At 36.4% G+C, this 21,631-nt stretch overlaps 1 protein-coding gene across 1 annotated transcript in view; it reads left to right on the top strand.

Annotated features, from left to right (window-relative positions):
- Pkn2 (protein kinase N2) overlaps positions 1 to 21,631 on the top strand; it is a 92,536-nt gene that overhangs the window by 56,315 nt on the left and 14,590 nt on the right. Inside the window, exons 7-15 of the mRNA XM_038311000.1 lie at positions 10,138 to 10,323; positions 11,221 to 11,330; positions 18,452 to 18,595; positions 18,913 to 18,988; positions 19,611 to 19,785; positions 20,004 to 20,130; positions 20,582 to 20,712; positions 20,793 to 20,868; positions 20,946 to 21,037. Of these exons, the coding sequence (XP_038166928.1) occupies positions 10,138 to 10,323; positions 11,221 to 11,330; positions 18,452 to 18,595; positions 18,913 to 18,988; positions 19,611 to 19,785; positions 20,004 to 20,130; positions 20,582 to 20,712; positions 20,793 to 20,868; positions 20,946 to 21,037 (1,117 nt within the window). The remainder of the gene's footprint in view (positions 1 to 10,137; positions 10,324 to 11,220; positions 11,331 to 18,451; positions 18,596 to 18,912; positions 18,989 to 19,610; positions 19,786 to 20,003; positions 20,131 to 20,581; positions 20,713 to 20,792; positions 20,869 to 20,945; positions 21,038 to 21,631) is intronic.

Here is a 21,631-nt window from a genome sequence, read left to right as displayed (position 1 = left end):
GTAACCTGCTTCTCCAGTAAGCCACAGCCTCTTGGCAGTACACAGATTAATAGAAATGGGTTAATTTAAGATGCAAGAGCTAGCAAGGAATATGGCTGACCCATCGGACAGTGTTATAATTAATATAATTCCTGTGTGATTATTTGGGTCTGGACGGCTGGAAAACAAAAGTGTAGTCTCCATCTACTCTCCTTCTTTTTACCCTCTCTGCCTGCCAGCTCTGCCTATCCTTTCTCCTGCCTTGCTATTGGCTATTCAGCTCTTGATTGGACCATCAAGTGTTTTAGACAGGCAAAGAATCACAGCTTCACAGTTAAACAAATGTAACATAAACAAAAGCAGCACATATTTACATCGTTAAACAAATGTTCCAGAGCATAAACAAAAGTAACACACCTTAAAACAATTCTACAACAGCTATCAAACTCCATTCCCCAAAACAAGTGCATGAGGGTTCTCTACATTTCACCAGTGCTTGTTATTTTCTTTTTCTTCAGTGAATTCCCTTTGTTGTTGTTGGTTTGAAATTATAAAGCTATCCTAGTAGGATCATTATTGAAAGTAGGGTATAGGTCCTTGGCTGTTTGTGTAGCTGTCTTTATTTTTTCTTTCAGTTGTGTGTGTGTTTCACTTTTTTTTGTCTCTGTTAGATGCATCTATTTTATAATTATTATATCTTCCTCATGAATTGACTTCTGTCAATATACAGTGTCCTTTTTTGTCTTATAACAATTTGATGTAAAGTCTGTTTTGTCTGACAATTATCATCTTTAATGCTTTCTGCCAGTAATTTTAACTACATTGTTTCATGCATTTATATTTATAATAACTGCCAGTGGTATTTAATAAATTCTAATGCCAATTACTGGAAGTTAGTTTAAATTTTATAGGGTTATATATGCTTGCCTTCACTTCAGACATGTAATTATAAGCTTGGAGGTCCAGTCATCTGTACTTCTGTACTTCTTTAGAACCTCAGGCTCCATTCCCTGGGACAGATTGCTGAACTCATGAAGGACTCTATTTAACATTACAGTTTTATTATAAATGATATGAATTAGACTCAGAAAAATACATCTTTTCTCTTACACGTAGAACCTAGATGTATATGTAATAAAGCAGAAGAGGGTAAAATAAAGGGAATCAGTCAAGGGCAGGAAGCATGGGGAGGGAAGTGAATGGGAATAAGTAAAATGACACATATGTGTGAAAATGCCAAAATAAAGCTTATTACTTTGTATGCTAATCTATAAAATTAATTTAAAGTAGCGTTGGAGATAGTAGGCTGAGCCACAAGTGAAATGCAAGAACTGGGAGGGTCTTTCTGGTTCTTAGGGTTTGTTGCCCTGCGTAACACATCCATGTCTGTCACCAACTAGGCTATTCATTTTAGTTTAGGGGGTTCTGAATTTTTATTGAACTTTACTATGTGGTTGTGATTGAGTGAATCATTGCTTTGTGAGTGAAGTCAATTCCAGCTAGTTGCCCTGTGCCCTGTTCAGGAGGTCAGGGCATCAGTCTTCTATCACATGACTCAAAGCCCCAACCCTGTATGTTACAATTACTCTTTCTAGAAATGTTATCCCCCATCATGAAACCGTTTGGGGACCTACAATGAGACACCTTGTTAACATAAACTCCAGCATGGTCTGACACACCATGAGTACCAGATTTCTATACTGGAGACAGTTCAAAAAGTTTAGGACAGTGGTCCTAATGTTGTAACCCATTAATACCGCTCATGTTATGATGACCCCCCCAACCGTAAAATTATTTTCATTGTTATTTTATACCTGTAAGTTTGCTACTGTTTTGAATTGTAAATATCTGTTTTCTGATGGTCTTAGGCAATCCCCAGGAAAGGGTCATTTGAAGACCACAAGGGACACAACCCACACAGGTTGAAAACTCCTGGCTTTTAGGGTATCCTTACCATAAACTAATAGTAAAATTCTTTTTAATATAACAAAAGTACCTACTAAAGAATGAGGCCAGCCTGGGCAAATATGAGACCTCTGTCTCAGAACACAATAGAGCCTGAGAGATGACTCATCAAGTAAAGATATTTGCTAACAAGCCTAACTCCCATAGTTTCCTCTGATCATACGCATGCTATGGTATGCACATACATAGATAATCAGTCAAGTAATGTAATTTGTAAATTTTTAAACAAAAGATTTTTTACTACTTTTCTATAAATGGTACTTTTTCCTAGAACCTTATGATATGACCTCTTTGTAGATTTTTCTAGTCTCTTATTTCTCATTTTTTTACTATTTAATTAATTAATTTTAAATTAGTGACTTATTTTTAGAAAGGTTATAATAGGCACATGCAGAATTTGAACAAGAAATAGAAGAGTTCATAAGCCAAATTTCTACGTATTCATCAACTCCCCTGCTATCAACATCTTAAACCAGACTGGCATGAGTGTGCTTTAGTTTGAGGTTGGGTTTTTTACACACACACCCTTTGTCATTTGTGTTTTAGGGGTGTACTGTTTTGATACAGTCTCACTTTGTATCCCATGCTAGCCTTGAACTCATCCTCACAGGGTGAGATTGTGTCTGAGGAGATTGCTATATTTCTGCAGCAGCTTCTCCTTTAGCATACAGTATAGCAGAAGTAGTAACATCTTGAGCCAAAGAAGAAACAGATAGCTCTGCTAGGATGTTCCCTTAGGGAAAAAGTGCAGAGCTAAGCTGTAAGGCTCTCTCTATGAGAGGGGCAGGCACAAGTCACAAATTTTTATAATTGGTGAGTCTACACTGATACATCATTGCCATCTGAAGTCCATAGTTTATATTAGCTCCTCTTTGTGTGGACATTGCCCAGGTGTTAGCCAGTAATGTAATGATGTAATATAATGTAATATATGGTACAGTGTAATGATGGGTATCTGCCATTATATTTCCCTTTTGCTTTCTGCCAGTTTGAGTTCCAGACTACAAGCCTGGTAGCCCTTTGCCTTTATATTTTTTGTGTGTGTGGTTTTTTTTTTTTTTTTTTTGGTTTTTCGAGACAGGGTTTCCCTGTAGTTTCTAGAGCCTGTCCTGGAGCTGGCTCTTGTAGACCAGGCTGGCCTCGAACTCAGAGATCCGCCTGCCTCTGCCTCCCGAGTGCTGGGATTAAAGGCGTGCGCCACCACCGCCCGGCCGCCTTTATATTTTTTTAATATTAAATTTGTTCCTCTCCCTTCTCCCAAATTCTGGAATTATAGGCATTTACCCCACACCCAGGTCAAGGATTCTTTTTCCAGGATATCATAGCTTGTGTTGAAATGTGTAGCCATTTCAAGGCTGTGTGTGTGTGTGTGTGTGTGTGTGTGTGTGTGTGTGTGTGTGTGACAGAGAGACCGAGAGACAGAGACAGAAACGGGGGGGGGCAGCATTGTATGTGTGATATGCCAGAATTTCAGCATTTTTTAGTACTCTACAAAAACTGTTACATACAGGTGTTCCTTCCCCCTTTCTTCTGCTGTTGAAGATTGTCTTTGAACATGATTTGCTCATTAACAATGTAAGCAAGTTTGGGTGTTACAGCTCTGGAGCTACAAAGATATAATTGGGAAGCCAGACCCTAGAACCGCAATAGGGGCAGCTCTGGAGGCTGGAACTGCAATAGGACAGCTCAGCCCTGGAGGGAATGGCACCCTGACTTGTTTGTAAGCCAGGCTACCTGAAGTTTGTGCGGCAGGGTATGGTTTCCCCCAAGATATAGCAACCCTGCCCCTCTCATAGAGAGAGCCTTACAGCTTAGCTCTGCACTTTTTCCCTAAGGGAACATCCTAGCAGAGCTATCTGTTTCTTCTTTGGCTCAAGATGTTACTACTTCTGCTATACTGTATGCTAAAGGAGAAGCTGCTGCAGAAATATAGCAATCTCCTCAGGCTCCAGGGAGAAGTTGTTATTTTTTCTGCTCAGCGTTTTTATTCTCCTGTTAAGGGAATGTCTCAGCAAGGTTTTTTTCTGTTCAGTCTCTCTAGGGGACATCTCAGCAAGGTTCTTCCATTCTTCATCAATGAACGAAGATCTTCAGCCAAGACTCTTTTAAGAAAGATTTATTTGGGAAGGATGACTCCAGGAGGGTGGCCACATCTACCAGGGTGGGAAATGACAGTCCATAACTGAAGAGGCAGAGGGTCTTATATAGGGCTTCTTAAGGTCAGAGTTTTATCTGCCCAGGGATTGGCTAGTTTTTCTGCTCAGGAATTGGTTAGTTTAGTTGGTCAGGGGTAGAGTTGGGGTTTCAGAGCCAAACTATGTTTCTTTGACTGGTCCTTTTTAGCTATTTTACTCTGTTTTCAGGGCTGAGGTTAATTTTGCTGGCTCTGGTTCTAGGGCCAAAGTATGTTTCATTGGCTCTAGGTTCAGGGATAAAGTTTCTCACTGGCTCTGGGTTCAGTCAGGGTATTCAGGGATTGGTTGGTTTTGTGTTTCAGTTTATCAAGGGCAGAGTTGACTCTGGTTTCAGGACTAAACTGTGTTTCTTTCACTGATCTTTTTAATTTTTTATTTTTTTTAATAGCTTTCTGGCTCTAGTTTTGGGGACGGCATATTTCTTTCACTGGCTCTGGTTCCAGGGCCAAAGTGTGTTTCTTTGGCTCTCGTTTCAGAGTTAGGGTGTGTTAAAAATAATCACAAACCCAAAATAATGGTATTTGCTTTAGTATATACTAATGTCATTTGTGTTATAAGTGTTCATTATATTTTCTTTGGTTTCAAATCTTTGGTTACTAACTAGTGTCTTTTCACTTAAATGTAAGCCATTTTCTTTAACATCACTTCTGAGTAGGTAATGTGGTGAAGGCTTGCCTTGGAATTTGTTTTTATAGGGGAATATAATTATTCTTTCATTTTTGCATCACAATTTTGTTATATATTGTTGGCAGAGGCCGCTTGTTTGTTCCTGGTTGCCCAGACCCAAAATTACCACACAGAAACTATATTAAGTAAATCACTGCTTGGCCTCTTAGCTCTAGCTTCTTATTGGCCATCTCTTTTTTTATGTTTTTTATTATGTATATAGTGTTTTGGGCACCAGATCTCATTATAGATGAGTGTCTATCATCATGTGGTTGCTGGGAGTTGAACTCAGGTCCTCTGGAACAGCAGTCAGTTCTCCCAACCTCTGAGCCATCTCTCCAGCCCAGGCTATCTCTTACATCTTATTTAACCCATTTCCATTATTTTATTTTTTACCATGAGGCTTGTGGCTTACCAGCAACATTCCACCTGGTAGCCTGTGTCTTTCCCCTCTGGTGGCTCCATAGTGTCTCCTGACTCCCCGTTCTTTCTCCCAGCATTCAGATTAGTTTTCTGCACCTATCTCTCTTCTGCCCTGCACAGGCCCAAGACTAATTCTTATCCATTAACCAATAAAAGCAACATATATAGAAGGGAATCCCACATCATTATATAGGATTTATTGACATTGTCTCTCAAAACTTTCTTAAATAGTAATTATTTTTATTTTATGTGCATTGGTGTTTTGCCTACATGCATGTCTGTGTGAGGGTACCAGATCCGCTGGGACTGGAGCTATAGATAGTTATGAGGTGCCATGTGGAACCTGGAAATTGAACTTTGGTCCTCTGGAAGAGCAGCTAGTGCTGTTAACCTCTGCACCATCTCTTAAGCCCTCTCTTAGTGGTTTTATGAGTGCCTGTGCTCATTCATTCATGTATGTGGATTTGGGTGCACACGTGCCATGGTGTACAATCTCATGTATCAGTACTCATCCTCCACCTTGTTTGAAACAGGGTCTTTTTATTGTTCCTCTGCTGGGTATGTGCCAGGCTGCCTGGCTCTTAACTTTCAAGGACATCTTTTCTCTGTAACCCGCCTTCCTCCAGCTTTTGCCTGGGTTTTGAGGATGTAAACTTGGGCACAAAGAGATTATTGGGAGTTGTTTCCTTTGTCCCATTATATGTGAATTGCTGATCAAACTCAATTCATCAAGTTTGTCTACAAGCGACCTTACCTCCTTAACCATTTTGCCAGCCTAATGTGGTAAACTGACAGAACACTTGAAGAAAATTTTATAATTCAGCTTTATTTTGTTACTAATTAGAATCATCCTAAACTGTAGCTCCCAATTTGAACTAAATCTGAGTCACACTGTGGTGCCAAAAAGAATTTGGAATACAACAGGGTATATATTTGAGGCCTCACAAATACCACACTTAAGCTAACCATCCATGCCACTGGCAGTTTCTCTCCTGCCCACCAGTTCCCAAATAACCACTCTGAGGTTTAATATTAATTATAAACTGTTTGGCATATTAGCTCAGGCTTATTATTAACTAACTCTTACAACTTTATTAGTCTACATTTTACCATGAGGCTCATGGCTTGTTAACCTCTTTCTTATCTGGCCACTGCTGGCATCTCCAAGACTCTGTCTTCTTTTTCCCTTTATCTTTGCTTGGATTTACCACCTTGCTCTATTGGCCAGCTAAGCTTCTTAATTAATAAATGGCAATAAAACATATTCACAGCGTAAAGAAAGGTATTCCACATTTACAGCTTACTGCAATTACAATTTGAATCCCAGCTGGAACTACGTCCCTTTTGACATCTGATGTCTGATGTTGTAAAGCTGAGTTTTATTTTGTTACTATATGAAAAGTTAGTAGAGGAGGAAATCAAGGTGGAAATTTTGAAACCTACTTCAGAGTTTGGGAAGCTTGTGCATTGCTTGGCAAATGGCCCCTACTAGGAAATAATCTTGCTTATTTAACTAAATAAAAAGTATTTTTTCAAGTTGTGTGAATTACTTTTTCAAATAGCTATTAATTTATGATGATGTCAGTAATATTGAACTATTATTTAACAAACTTTTCTATAAAGCTTGGAAAACTCTAAAGAAACTGCATATTTTGACACCTGTGGACTTCTATAGCTATAGCTTATATGGCTCCCACCACAAATATCTTTTCACAATTCAAATACTTTGTAAGCCGTCTCCTGCTATCTTCTTTAAATGTCTTGGCCTTATTATCCATCTTATAATATTGTATGTATGTTTTAAACTCAAAAAAAAGTGTAGACCTATAGTAAGTCAACACACCATCTTATTTATTCCACAAACAGTTGGTAACTACTATGTGGTAATTAGGTACACGCTGTGCTTACTCTCTTAAGTTTGATGATCTGTTAGGTTAGTGTTTATTCTCAATTTCTCAAAGATTCATTGGTTAAAGTAGATTTCAAGTATTTGGAAATTGATATTATGATATAAGAGTAATAAAGCCACACTTTTGAAATTAAGCTGATATCCTTACAATTTTATTTTTTGTTCTCTATTCTGGTTTTGCTGGCTAGTTTTATGTCAGCTTAGCACAAGCTAGAGGTGTATATTAGAAGAGGGAATTGAAAACTGTCTCCCTGAGACCAAGCTTTAGGCAAGCCTCTAGGGCATTTTCTTAATTAGTGATGTTTAGGGGTCTAGCCCATTGTGGGTGGTACAGTCCTTGGGTGCGTATCCTGGGTGCTACAGGAAAGCAGGCTGAACAAGCCAACAAGCATCACTCTTCCATGTTTGAGTTTTTTCTGTCCAGACTGTCTTCAGTGATGGACTGTGCTGTGGAACTCTAGCCTGAAGTATAAACCTTTTCATCCCAAAGTTGCTTTTGGTAATGAACTTTCACCACAGCAGCAGCAGCCCTAACTAAGACATGGGTTTTTTTTTTTCATAATTTGTTTTAAAATATATTACTCAGTTATGCCAAGAATGTAACTGTAGCATAGTGGTGCATGTTGGCAATCCCAACCCTGGGATAGCTGAGATAGGAAGATCGGGGTTCTAAGTTAGCTGGGGCTACACAGAAGGCCTCATCTCAAAACAGCCATAGCAGGTAATAACATAATTTTGTAGGTCAAAAAGTTAGTAAAAAAGCTTATGAGTGTATTTAGTTCTTAGATTCATGTGCTTTAAACTTTTTGTATTATGGTTTATGAAGGTGAAGAATGTAGTTTTACCCTATTTCTAATGTGGTTACAAGCAATTGTAATTATGCCATGTCATAAAAGAATGGAATCTCTAGATGTTTAATAAAGATCCTAAGTTTTTTTTTCTCTAAATGAAAGCAGGTGGTAAGCATTGTCATGTCCTAATATTTTGAGATTACTGAAATATTTAATAAGCCACCAGGATTTGAAGTCGTAACCAGATGTTTTCAGTTTCCCCAGGATAACTTTTACAACTTAGTATTTACACTGGAAATGAGAAAAGTTTGTCATTGTTTTCAACAAAACAAGTAAAGTACAAGCACAACAAATTTTTTTTGAACAACAGTAAAAAGATAGCTACCCTGCTTAAACTATCTTGTTGCTCCAGAGCCTAACAAGCTTGAACAAAAAGATAATTGTTGTTCTTCCTACCTTAACAAGTTTGCTTCTGCAAAGTGATTTAGTAGGATTCACCCATCTTAAGAATACCATTTAGCTGGACAGTGATGGCGCACGCCTTTAATCCCAGCACTCGGGAGCCAGAGGCAGATGGATCTCTCTGAGTTTGAGGTCAGCATGGTCTACAGAGCAAGTTCCAGGACAGGCTCAAAAGCTACAGAGAAAACCTGTCCGGAGGGAGGGAGGGGGGAGGGAGGAGAAAACTGTTTAATAACTTTTAAAATAAATACATATCACCTTTTGAAAGTATTGAAAAGTAGTTCTGCCCTGTTTTCCAATGAGAAAATTACTGTTATTTTAATCTCTGTTCTTCTGTATGTAGTGTTATTTTCTTCTTGTTGCCCATGGTGTTTTCTGTTTATCAAAAAAAAAAAAAAACCCACTATGATATACTTTGATTCTTTGATTCAGTGATCATTGAGCTTCTTGAACTTACCATTTTCATAAAATTTTGAGAGCTTTTAGCCACTTATAAATATATATATATTTCTGCTTCCCATTCTGTCTTTTTTTTTAAAGTCAGGAACTTCATTTAAACTTGCATGGTTCTGTCTAAGTATAAATCATAGTTCACGTATGTGTAATTCTTTTCACTGGGGTATTAATCTTGTCTGATGCTGTTGTCTTTACTCAGACAACCTTTTCTTTTTTTGTACTGCCTAAAATTTCAACATGAAGGCAACATTTTTAAAAAAGATTTATTTATTTGTATTTTTTAATGTGTTTTGGTGTTGTCTTTTTATATGTCTGTCTGTGCACCACATCCAGGCTGTTCACTTAGACAGTAGAACAGTTTGTCAGATACTCTGGAACTGTAGTTACAGATAGTTGTTAGCTGCCACATGGTAAAAAACAAACCAGTATGTCTCTTCACTCCTGGGCCGTCTCTCCAGCCCTGAGACAATACTTTTAATTAAAGTTTAGTCCGCATAGTGACAAACCCATGTATCCAGATAGCTTGCTTTAGTCACAGTTCTTTGTTTTCATTTTGAACACCTTTATTTGTCTAAGAAAAATATATTGTTGTGCTTAATTATAACCCATATTTACTCAACTTTCCTGATACAGAAAATAAAATGTTAATTTTACATTTCAAATAGAACAGGAGCTGTTTGTTTATGCAGACAGCGAGGCAAAAGTACTTTTCTGTATCAGCTATGTAACTGTTAAGCATAGCTGTTATTTCATTTAGAATTCTTTGTATCTAATCTGAATGCTATTATTTAGCTTTATTTTTCTCATGTTTTCTAGCCACATAATTCTAAAATCTTTATGATTATAAAAGAATTATTTGTACGTGTGTTTATTTTGTGCCCCCCCAAATAAATATTGGTAAATATTGTTCTTCTAAAGTTATTACTTATTTGTGTTAGTTTGTTAAGACAGGTTCTCTTATGTAGCCCAGGCTGGACTTGCACTGTCTGTATAGTTGCAGGCTGTCCTTTAAGGTCTCTTCTGCCTCAGCCATATGTTCTGGCATAACAGGTGTAGCCTACCCTTCTGGTTGGTAATGTTCCTTTCTATAAAAACTATTGCAGATATCATGATTATAAGAGTTTTCAGTTGTTTCTTTTAGTGGGTGAAGGAGGATGGTAGATTCTTCACAGATTCTCTGTTGAAGAATTTTTGTTATTTCAGCAAATATCTATTTTTTCCACTTTCTAAACAGATGAGACATGGCTTTGTATATTACAATTTTTCTTATTTTATATTTATTTATTAACAGGTACTTTGGAAGTCCGTCTTATGGGGTGCCAAGATATCCTAGAGAATGTCCCTGGACGGTCAAAAGCAACATCGGTTGCACTGCCTGGATGGAGTCCCAGTGAAAACAGATCATCTTTTATGAGCAGAACTAGTAAAAGTAAAAGTGGAAGTAGTCGCAATCTCCTGAAAACCGATGACTTATCCAGTTCAGTAACCATGCTTTTTAAAATCATGTCACAGATTAAAGGGCCTTATCAATGGAGACAGAAAAAAAATGGGAAGTGTCCAAATAGGACCAAAAGAGTTAATTGCCATAATTTAAAATTTTTTATAATTTATAATAAGAAATAGAAAAGCAATACATTTTGTTCTATTAAAAATGAATGAGAATACATGGCAAATAACAAAATCATTTGAAAGAATGAAATGCTGAACATCATTCTTTATACCAAAATGAAGGGCTATGGACACTTGACATTTTTCTTCCTAGTATTCTCTATCTTGGTTCTTTTAATGGTTTGGTGACCATTACAAATTGAACTTTTAGTAAATAGCTAATGGATGAAATTGTGTTGGAATAGTGACTGTAATCAGCTTTGGGAGGAGATGCTTTCAGGGTTTTGAAAGCAAATCTAAGAGATTTTGGAGCATATTGAGGATATCCTAGTATATAACACATAGCTGAGAAGGAAGGCTAATGACAATTTACCATTCTAGAGAATACAAAAGTTGCTTTCTTGTGTTGAGAGGGTACTGGAAGAGAAATGAAAATAATATTTAAAGCAATGAATGAGCCCTCTATCTAGCAAATGTAGTGGGAAATGATCAGATGGCTAATATGGATATGCATATAAGCAGGGTAGTTGAATTACATTATTACATATGAAAAACAGCTTTTAGTGTTTGTGCTTTATCAGAAACAAATGATAATGTAAGAGGAGCTGATAGGAATGTTTATATATACAAAAGAAACCCAATTAAAATTCCCACAGTTCAATATTCAGTATACAAAGAATCCTCAGACTGTTGGTACTGTAAAATAGTGTTGATTATATTTTAACAGTTTACAGTTTTTAACCAGGCTTTCAAATTCTAATTACAGATGATGTCTGTGCTGTTTTGAAGCTAGATAATACTGTGGTTGGTCAAACTAGCTGGAAGCCTATTTCCAATCAGTCATGGGACCAGAAGTTTACACTGGAACTAGACAGAGTAAGATGAGAAATTTTTATTTGAAAATAGTGTAAAAATTTTACTTATTGGAAACTTTTAAGTTTTATTGTATTACATTGTTTTGTATTTTGAGGTCTTACTATATGTCCAGGCTGGACTCTAACTCACAGAGCTTCCCCTGCCTCTGGGATTGAAGGCATACACCACCACACCAGGTCCAAGAAGTTTGTAAAAGAACTTACATATTTCTGACATTTCTCATCTGAGGGATGTGTATACGCTTGTTTTAAGACATAGGTATATATCTGAATGCTGTAGTAGCTTTAGTTTGCAATAATATGAAAATGTGTAGTTTATATCAACTAAAAAAGTCTGTAGTGGTAAAGTCTAGTACCAGAGTATGTGTATGTTTCTACAGAGTATGTTAGCATTGGGATTATTTTGTATTGTTTTTCGGTATAGCTCCAATTGGCTCAATTGCCAGTTTTCTTTCCTCAACCTGTGCTTGGATTACAGCCCTCTGCCACTGCCATGGTCAGCTATTTGTATTTAATAACATACAGTCTTTTTACTGTAGTGATTCTTCTGTAGCAAGATTTGCAAAATTGACTCTGAAAGGAGTTCTTATGCTCTGTTTTCCCAATTGTCAGTGTGTCAGAATGGTGTTTATAGCTAGGGTCTAGTCTGTGTCTGTATAACAACAGAGGTCAACACAGTACATTTAAATCTGCAAGATACTTTTAGATTTTAATTCATCCATTAGTCTAGAAGAAAAGTAATCAGCCTTTATTGTATTTTGGTCTAAATGTAATAGATTTTACTATTTAATGATCAATAAACCTATACTATTTTAATTACATGTGTCAGTTAGTGAAAGCTTTTATTTGTTGTCTAGGGGAGATTATAGGCTTTGGAAGTGCAGCCAGTTATACCTCTAACTTCTACCTGTAAAATGTCTTTCTAATTTTTTTGATTTTATTGTCAAAGTAAACATCCTGTTTCAGACTTACTGTTGCTTTTATTGTCTCATAACTATATCTGCCAGATAACTTTTACAGATATGTCATCTTTTCTGTATTCCTCTTCAGTGATATGTGAGGACTAAGTCCATATAATTTTTTAAAGAAGTGTTGAGAATTTAGTGTTCACTTTTTCACTAATCTAACTAATCTCTCTACCTAAGCACCAGACTGATCTTCAGCAAATGCTACTTTCATCTCAGTTCGGAAACATTCATTCATTAGACGCTCCTATTTAATCAAATATTTATTGATTACTGTAGCAGTAATCCCAGTACTTCCAGGTGCAGATTAACAATGAACAATATAAACAAGTCTCTCAGGTTCTCTTAAAAGTTTTATACTCCCCTGGCTTTTCAGTATATATCTCCTTCGTTGCAGGCCTTACTATTGCAACAGAATTATCTATGTGGTCTATTACTTAGTTTTGAAGTCATATCTTTATTCTAATGACTTCATCTTAAAAGATAATGACTTTGCTATTCATACTTTGTGGTAGTGTGCTTAGAAAATTCGTACAAGAAATCTTGACCTTAGGGAATTTATGTGAAGAATAAATGTGAGGGTGAAGAGATGAAAGGCATGCAGATTGATAGATATCTGTCAATGAGATATAACTTTAAGGTAATGAGAGGTAAACTAAATTGTGTTAGTAGGAATAGAAAGAATGTGAAAGATGAAAGGCAAATTAGTAAAACTTAATAACAGAGTCGACTCAGATCCACAGGAAGAAAATGCTGTCACAATGGTTTGAAAATAGTTATACTGTAGAAGGATAAGTTCTAGAGTTCTTCGAGTTAGAGATCATAAATGAATCAGTCCCATCCATCTATAAGACCATTCTTTGTGTATTTACTCATCAGCTTTTATGTGCCAGGCATTTTATCGGATGTAGGTTCACAGAGATACATAGTCACAGTGTAACTCAAGGCTTACTAGTCACTGATTTTACATGCCAAGTATTATATCATTGCTGGCTGTAATTGGTCCAAACAGTCAAAGTCCTATAGAAAAAGAAGATAGCTAGTAAACAGCTTAAAATATGCGCAGAGATATAGTACATGGTCAGAAGTGAGGGACTGCCGTAGACATTGGAAATTATACTTAACCTGAGACGTGGTGTGGGAAGACGTAGACAGATTGCTAGGATCCAAAGAGTATTTCTAAAAGAGAAACAACTCCCTAACACAGATGGGAACTTGATTTGTGGCCAGCAAAAAAACCTGAGGTCGAGGTGTGGTGTGATGTAAAACAGCAGAGGCAGAGGGGTGCCACGTTATCACATAGTTATAGGCTGTGAGGTAGAAGAAAGTAAAAGATCTTTTTGTTGTTACTCTTGTCTTTGTTTTGTCTTGTGGATTTTTTTCTTATAAGCTCATTTTGATCTCAAACGTGCTCTTCTTGCCTCAGATTCCCACATGTTCTTGATCTCTGGTTTACTACAGTAAATGATCTGACAGAAAGAAATACCATCTATTAGAGAAGCTACCACTAATCTACAATAAAAAAAACAGTCTTTGATAAGCAATATTCCAGAAGTAGAAAGGGGGTAGTGAGGGATGTTGAGTGGTTGATTGTATCTAGAGCACCGTAGTTACTTACTCTTATCCAGTGGAGAATTTCCAGGATGGTAAGATGGTTTAAAGTTAAAGGAGAAATAAGAAGAAAGTTTGACTAGGAATATCAATGGGGTTCGAGTTTGAGTCTTAACTCACTGGAGCAAGTTCATAAGGATCTTTCTTGGGCAGGTCTTGGTTTTAAGAGATAATCTAATCAGGTAACAGTCTTTGCCAGATGCTTGGAGAAGAGATTGAGTATGCTTCCTGACTTTGAAGGACAGGGCACTAACCAGTAGACAGATTCAAGTCTTTGAGTCCATTTACTGTCTTTTAATTGTCTGATAATATCACAAGTTTTTAAAGTTTACTTTCGTCCATTTGGCTCACTATTTCTAAGATGGGTGTTAAGGATGAAATACAGTAATGTTAGGTAGAGAGGCAGGCACAGTGTATATACAATGCCTTTTATTATACTGGCACACTTTAGCCATTCAGTGATACACTAATAAGCACGCAAATGCGTGTATGCATGCACTGGTGCTTCCACAAGTCCGTGCTCAAATACCAGGTTAGAACATCCTGTGTTATCTATATTCCCTTCAGATAATACTACTATAAGAGAAATGAAAAAAATTAGAAATGTTTCTTCCATTAAAGGTCCTAAGATTGGCAGGTTAAAAACCAAATTGTGACAAAATAAAAAGTTAAATAGTTTGGAATCAGAAAGTTGGATTTTACTTAATATGAGCTTGTATCCAAAATTTGAAAATAGATGAAAATACAATGATGTTTAAAGAGAAATAGATAATGGGATTGAGATAGAGAATTTGAAGTTGATGTTCAAATGTTTAAAGAGAAGTGTTTTTGAAAACTTGGGTGAATAATGAATGATAAACCAAAATGAGTAGGCAGAGTTTTTAAAAATGGAATGAAATTAAAGATGTATTTTGATACAATTGATTTCATTTTGATACAATTGATGGGAAGCAGAAAATAAAATGTGGTTTGGCCATTAGTTGATGAATTATTTATTCATATACATGGGAAGGAGAACTGATAGAACTTAAAAAAGTGGCAAATGTTACATTTGAAATTGAAGATGAGTTAAATGGCTCTGAGATATAGCTGAAGAAGTTGTAGGAAGAATAAAACGAGTTTTTATAAAAATTATGATAAAGAGGCCAAGACACACGAAGGGTAGAACAAGAAGGCCAGCACACTAAGTAGAGTTCAAAATGAAGGAATAGAGGGTAGCCATGTATATGAACTTTCTAGAGGCAGTTATAATTATGAACTGCAGATTTGAGAATCCAAGTTTCTAGAAGAATAAGATACCCACATATAAAAAGTAAAGAGAGAGGACTGTGGATGTTTAATCTAACCTTAATGCATGAAGGGAGTTGTACTGCCATAAGGAAGACAAGTAGGAAAATCACCTGTTTTCGTTTGGGAAATATATTCAGATTTAGAAGTAGGAACAATAAGTGTATAGAGACAGAAGAATATATAGGTTTAGAATAGAAAGAAGGCTGTGGACGAGTATGGACTGACATAGAAAAGAGTTATAAGAAACATAATTTTATAAGACAGTAATTCACTCAGTTCTAGTTGTTTGCCTGCGTCTTTCCTGTATTGGGTTAAGCAGTGCTTCTGTGACAGACTGACTTTTCAAGCATAAATTGTTCCTTGTCCCTGTGTCCTGTTCTTTGTTCCTTCTTGTCACATTTTTTTCCAGCTGTAGAATCTCCTCATTGGACTCCCAGAATGAACCAGATATTATTGTTTCCTCAAGTGATTGATTTGTCTTTGTCCCCAGGAGCTTCTAGCCTTCTAACTTTCTTGTTCTGTCTTTTGTCCTAATAGGCACGTAGCAGTGGAGTGTTTGAATTGCTGAGCAGTGTCCTAGAATAAGAGATAGTGGTAGATGAGGGCAGGAGCATTGGAAAGTTAGTATGCACTCCCCTCTCCTTCACTTCTTGGCCTTGCTTTTTACAGCAGTGTTCTGTAGTTACTGCCCCTTCTGGGTGGTTGTCTTGCCACATCCATCTTCACTGGATTCTGATAATTATTGGATCTTCTTTGTTTTATCCTAAGAGTGATCATGACATCTGCTCTAGTTAAGTACTCAGGTTTTTATTCTTTGTTCTTTAATCACATCTTAATAAAGTTTTATTTAACTTTAAAGTTTTTAGTATGTCATCTGCTTGCTTGCTGCAAAAACCCACGTTTTCCTCAGAAGCTCACTAAAGACCAATAATCATTACGTGCACCATTGTAAACGTCACCATTCCTTAGCTCATGGATTTTCAAAACTGAACTTTTTTTTTAACTTTAGGACAAACAAAAAGTTTACTTTCTGCGTTTTCTTTTTTGCAGTAGAATTTCATTCTCCTTTACTTTAGCAGAGCTCTCAAACTTTTTCAGTTTAGTGCTCCAGTAAACTTTTTCATGGTGTCTCTATAAGCCAAAATATAAAAGTAAATACATATCCCATGGTTGTCTTCATTATGCCAGATGAGACATAATTTCAGCACTTAATGAGGTTCAGGCAGGAAAGTTTAAGGGCAGCCTGGGATATGTATAGTAAGAGCCTTTCTCAAAAACAAAACATTAGACTAATTATTAATTGGAATTTGCATTTATGTTCTTGAAAGTCAGTTTTGGGGGAACAAGTGTTAAATGCTTTTATGTAGTCCTCATTTAATTACAAATAATAAATAGTATGCATGTATGTTGTCCAGAATATAGTTTTCCAAAATTTGGGATCAAATGGACCCTCATTTCTTTTTGCACTTTTTTTTGTTGTTGTTGTTATTGCTGAAACGGAATCTTAGTAAAGATTTGATGGCATCAAGATAGATATAGCTCTAAATCTATATTATAGTGAAACTGTACATAAACCTCAGCTGGTAGTTCTCATTGTGCACCATAGATATCACTGTGTTCCCTCTGAAATGTAAAGGTATTCCCAAGTGCCCTGGGCTTCTCAGCAAATCATTTAAAAATTTATCCTTCCTCATGCCTCTTTGTGCTAAATGTACATCTTTTTTCTTTTAAGTTGCAATACAGTATTGTATTTGCTATACTTCTACTATAGCTACATGTAAAACTGACTAGGTGGCTACCTCTTGTCTTTTTCTGTTTATATTCCAGCCCTAGAGTGATAAGCCACACAGATTCCTTGTTCATACCCTAAATTCAAATTCAAAATGAAGCAGGAGTTGTATAGTCAGCCAGTATTGCCAGCTATTACTTAACTCAGATCCTATTGTCCAGCCTTTTTGAATTGTACTTTTACCCTATTTAAATTGTATTTCTCCTGTCCTTTGAAATTACTTGTAAAGCCCTTGCCCTTTAGAACTAACCTATAGTTTCCATTCAAGACAGTGGTGGTATCTCTTTATATAGAAGCCTTAGTCTGTATGCTTTGTGCCTCAGATTCTATATCTCTAGCCAACTTTCCTAAATTACTTTGGGTATTAGGGGTTAAAGAAAACTGACAGTTTGTTGTATAAATTATAGAGTACTGATAATATCTCTAGGTCATAATACTGCTCAGTTTGGGAAGAGTGTTCATAGGGAACAGTGCAAGGGACAAAAAGTAAAGGTTATTGTCCCTGAAACCTTGTTGAACTCTAAGAATACTCAGCTCTGTGAATTCACATTCTATACCAAATCTCAGAGCTTTAATTTATTGCAGATTGACATACAGACTAGAGATAGGGAAAAGAAAAATCAATTAGTAAGTTATAGACTCACTAGAGTGGGTATCAGAAGTGAAGTGACTGGGACAACTCTTCACATCATTCCACCACTAGCATTTGTGCCTCCTCAGGCTGCTTAATCTATTAGCCTTTTGTAGGAGGAGGTGCTTGTTCGTCCTGGCTGCCCAGAACCAAAATAATCACACAGAAACTCTATTAATTAAATCACTGCTTGGCCCATTAGCTCTAGCTTCTTATTGGCTAACTCTTACATATTAATTTAACCCATCTCCATTAATCTGTATATCACCATGAGATCGTGGCCCACCAGCAAAATTTCACCATGCTCACCAGCCTTATTGCCTTGTGGGTAATCTTTTGAAAATTCAATGGCCTGATATTCTCATAGTACTTATAGTATATGGCACACAAAAGTGTAGAAGAGAAGCCATTCCAGACATCTGTGGCCCAATAGTGGGTCAAAGAACTGGGTTTTTTGAGGGAAGTCCTGTGACATTTTTAGTGGCAGGACAGTAGCAATGATGATCTTTGGAGACCCAAAAGACTGAGGTTCTTAGTGGGACTGAGGTTTTTGTAGTTACTGATGGTTCTCAGCGTGTTCTTTGGGCCTTGAACCTTAGAAGTGCATTAGCAGAGATGGTGTGAATATAAGGTTATTTGTTATTTGAGTTAAAATTTGTTAGATAAAAATGATATACAATTGAAAAAATTAGTGTTATTCAAAATACTGGATTGTAATGTGTACTTTATTGTATTTGCATTTCATATATTTTGTGATATTTTATTCAAGTGTGTGTCCAATGATGTCTTTTCTGTTTGTTTGTTTTCTTTTTGTTTGTTTTTTTTTAATTACTTAGTCACGTGAACTGGAAATTTCAGTTTATTGGCGTGATTGGCGATCTCTGTGTGCTGTAAAATTTCTGAGGTTAGAAGATTTTTTAGACAACCAGCGGCATGGCATGTGTCTCTATTTGGAACCACAGGGTACTTTGTTTGCAGAGGTAATAATGCATTTTATTCAATGTGTATAATACAGTAGAAATTGTATATGTCGGCAGCATGATAGAGAAGTGTCAAGAACGTTATGTCAAAAGACAGATACCTTGAACTCTTGACTACTCTGCTGCATATTAGGGGTGTGACTTGGAGAAAAATCATTTATCCTCTTTAGGTCCATGTTCTCATCTGGAAAATGAAGGGGTTGGACTCAGTTATAGATCAGATTCTATTAAATTCTCAAAAGTTAGGAGTCTAGTAATAATTTCATGAAACATAATCCTTAAAGTTTTCATGTTGACTTAAATTTTCTTTACCACAGGTCACTTTTTTTAATCCAGTTATTGAAAGAAGACCAAAACTCCAAAGACAAAAGAAAATTTTTTCAAAACAACAAGGTAATTACTAAGAATTGAATGCAGTATTTAATTTTTAGAAAATCCAACTGTCGTCTTAAAAGTAATTGTATTTTCTTTCTTTGTAAGTTGATTTCTAACATTTTTAAGTAGTACTTAAACATATTCTTAATAATAGCCTGTGTGATCTCAAATTATCTATCTGACCTCAAAGTGTTCCCCCCTGCCTTTGTCCCTCGGTGCTTGGATCATAGGCATGCACCATCATGCCTGGCTTAGTCACTGAATTCTGCGATAATCAACTCCTGATTATCTTACCATTTACCACCCACTGCCTGCCCTGCTTTCTGAGCTTATTTGAAGCGAACTCAGGTATCACTGAGTCCTGTTGTTCATTATTATAAATGTCTTAAACTTTAGTCGCACCTAACTACTAGAGTTAAGAAATAATCCAATTTTTTTTATCTATTTTAAAAAATTATGTGTGTGATTTACAATAGTTTTAATAAAAAATAGTTAAGTAGAAAACTAGTTTTTAAGTTACAAATTTTATTTGTTCTTCATAAATTATAAACTGATGAATATGGATTTTTAAATTTTTATGGCTTTTGGTAATATATAAAGAAATTACTTATCCTACTTTCATTATCCACTATATCTACAGGCAAAACATTTCTCAGAGCTCCTCAAATGAATATTAATATTGCCACTTGGGGAAGGCTAGTGAGACGAGCTATTCCCACAGTAAATCATTCTGGCACATTCAGCCCTCAGACTCCTGTGCCCGCTACAGTACCAGTGGTTGATGCACGCATCCCTGAACGCGCTTCTCCAGCCAGGTATATGTCTTAGAAGACTTAAGTATGTCTTACACAGCCATTACTGTGACATCATAATATGGATTACAGTGGTTGTACTTAGTCCCAGTCTTTTCCAAGTAGAATTGTGAAACTACTGCACTCCTTATTTAAAAGAAGTTAGTTTCCTTTTATTTTGCAGCTACTTAAAAATAAAGACCTTGATTGCTGTTTCGGTAAATTGCTTTGTCTTCTGTAAGTGATTCTACAGTAACCAAATTGGACTTTGATCTTGAACCTGAACCTCCTCCAGCCCCGCCACGTGCTTCTTCCCTTGGAGAGATAGATGAATCTTCCGAATTGAGAGTTTTGGATATACCTGGACAGGCAAGGCATTCTAACCCTTCCTTCTACAATTCCTTCTTCAGTAAAGTTATTATAGTGACTAAAGTGTATATTTCAATTAAAATTACCAGCATGAGCTATGAGTCTGCATTTTGTTTTGGGGGGTTTTTATTGTTTTGTTTAGGTTTTTTTTTTTTATGAGTAGATTTCCTCCAGGAGATGAAGTTGAGGGATGTGGCCGCTTTCTTTCTGTGGAGCAGTTGTCCTTGCCCTCTGTCTTCTGACAGGCCAAAGGATACAGTGGGCTGCATCAATTAGAGGAGGATACTAGGTTACTTTTTCAGATTTTTGTTTGTTTTTCCATAGGAACCTAAGGAACCAAATTTGAAAAATTTTTAAAATGCTTTTGAAATTGTTACTCCAACTTTATGATTATCAAATAATTTTTTTACTGTAAGTTCCTCTAGTTTATTGAGCACTTAATATTTTGCAGGGTTCAGAAACTGTTTTCGATATTGAGAATGACAGAAATAACATGCGTCCAAAATCCTGTTCTGAATATGAGCTTGACATTCCTGACTCAGGTCGAAGCTGTTGGAGTGTTCGAGAGCTCGAGGAAAACAGGTGAGGAACAAGAAGATGAACTGTGCTACTGCTGTCTTCTTGGTTCTGCAGTTGCCTTATTCTAATTATTACTGTTTTAGATCTCAACAAAGGTTTCAGTTCAATCTACAAGACTTCAGGTGCTGTGCTGTCTTGGGGAGAGGACATTTTGGAAAGGTAATGTATCAGCTCTTTAAGAATACTTACAAAAGCAGTCATTCAAAAGGATATGAACTGTTTTAATCTTATTTCAGGTGCTGTTGGCTGAATATAAACATACAAATGAAATGTTTGCTATAAAAGCCTTAAAGAAAGGAGACATTGTGGCTCGAGACGAAGTAGACAGGTCAGTTTTTTAAAATGGAAGTTTTTCTTCGAGGCAAGAGATTGAGTGGATAGCATTAAATCTGAGGTCCCATAAATATCTGATGAAGCTAAATATTTCTATATGGCAAATGGCAGACACTAATTAAATGCTGTTTTTCTTTCCAGTCACTTCTCTTCCTTACTCAGTTTTGTGGATACCAAGTAAAAACAGTGGAATGTTTAAACTAATTCCATTACATTTTAATAAGTTGAGATGTTAATAAAGTTTTAGCATGGAACTGTTTCTCATTGTAATTTAGTAAAACTAGTCATATTTTAGCCTTTGAAGCAGATAAAATGTCACTTACTGATAACCCACAAGTAACTCAATTGGTTAATACCATCAATTTTTGAAATACATCTTTATAGCCGGGCGGTGGTGGCGCACGCCTTTAATCCCAGCACTCAGGAGGCAGAGGCAGGCGGATCTCTGTGAGTTCGAGACCAGCCTGGTCTACAAGAGCTAGCTCCAGGACAGGCTCCAAAGCTGCAGAGAAACCCTGTCTCGAAAAACAAAAAAAAAAAAAAAAAAAGAAAGAAAGAAATACATCTTTATGAATTGTCCCTTCTATGT

The sequence above is a fragment of the Arvicola amphibius genome, chromosome 14 (assembly GCF_903992535.2).
Source record: "Arvicola amphibius chromosome 14, mArvAmp1.2, whole genome shotgun sequence".
Classification (NCBI taxonomy): domain Eukaryota; kingdom Metazoa; phylum Chordata; class Mammalia; order Rodentia; family Cricetidae; genus Arvicola; species Arvicola amphibius.
The sequence above is the reverse complement of the archived record's forward strand: the minus strand, read 5'-3'. Positions and strand labels throughout refer to the sequence as shown.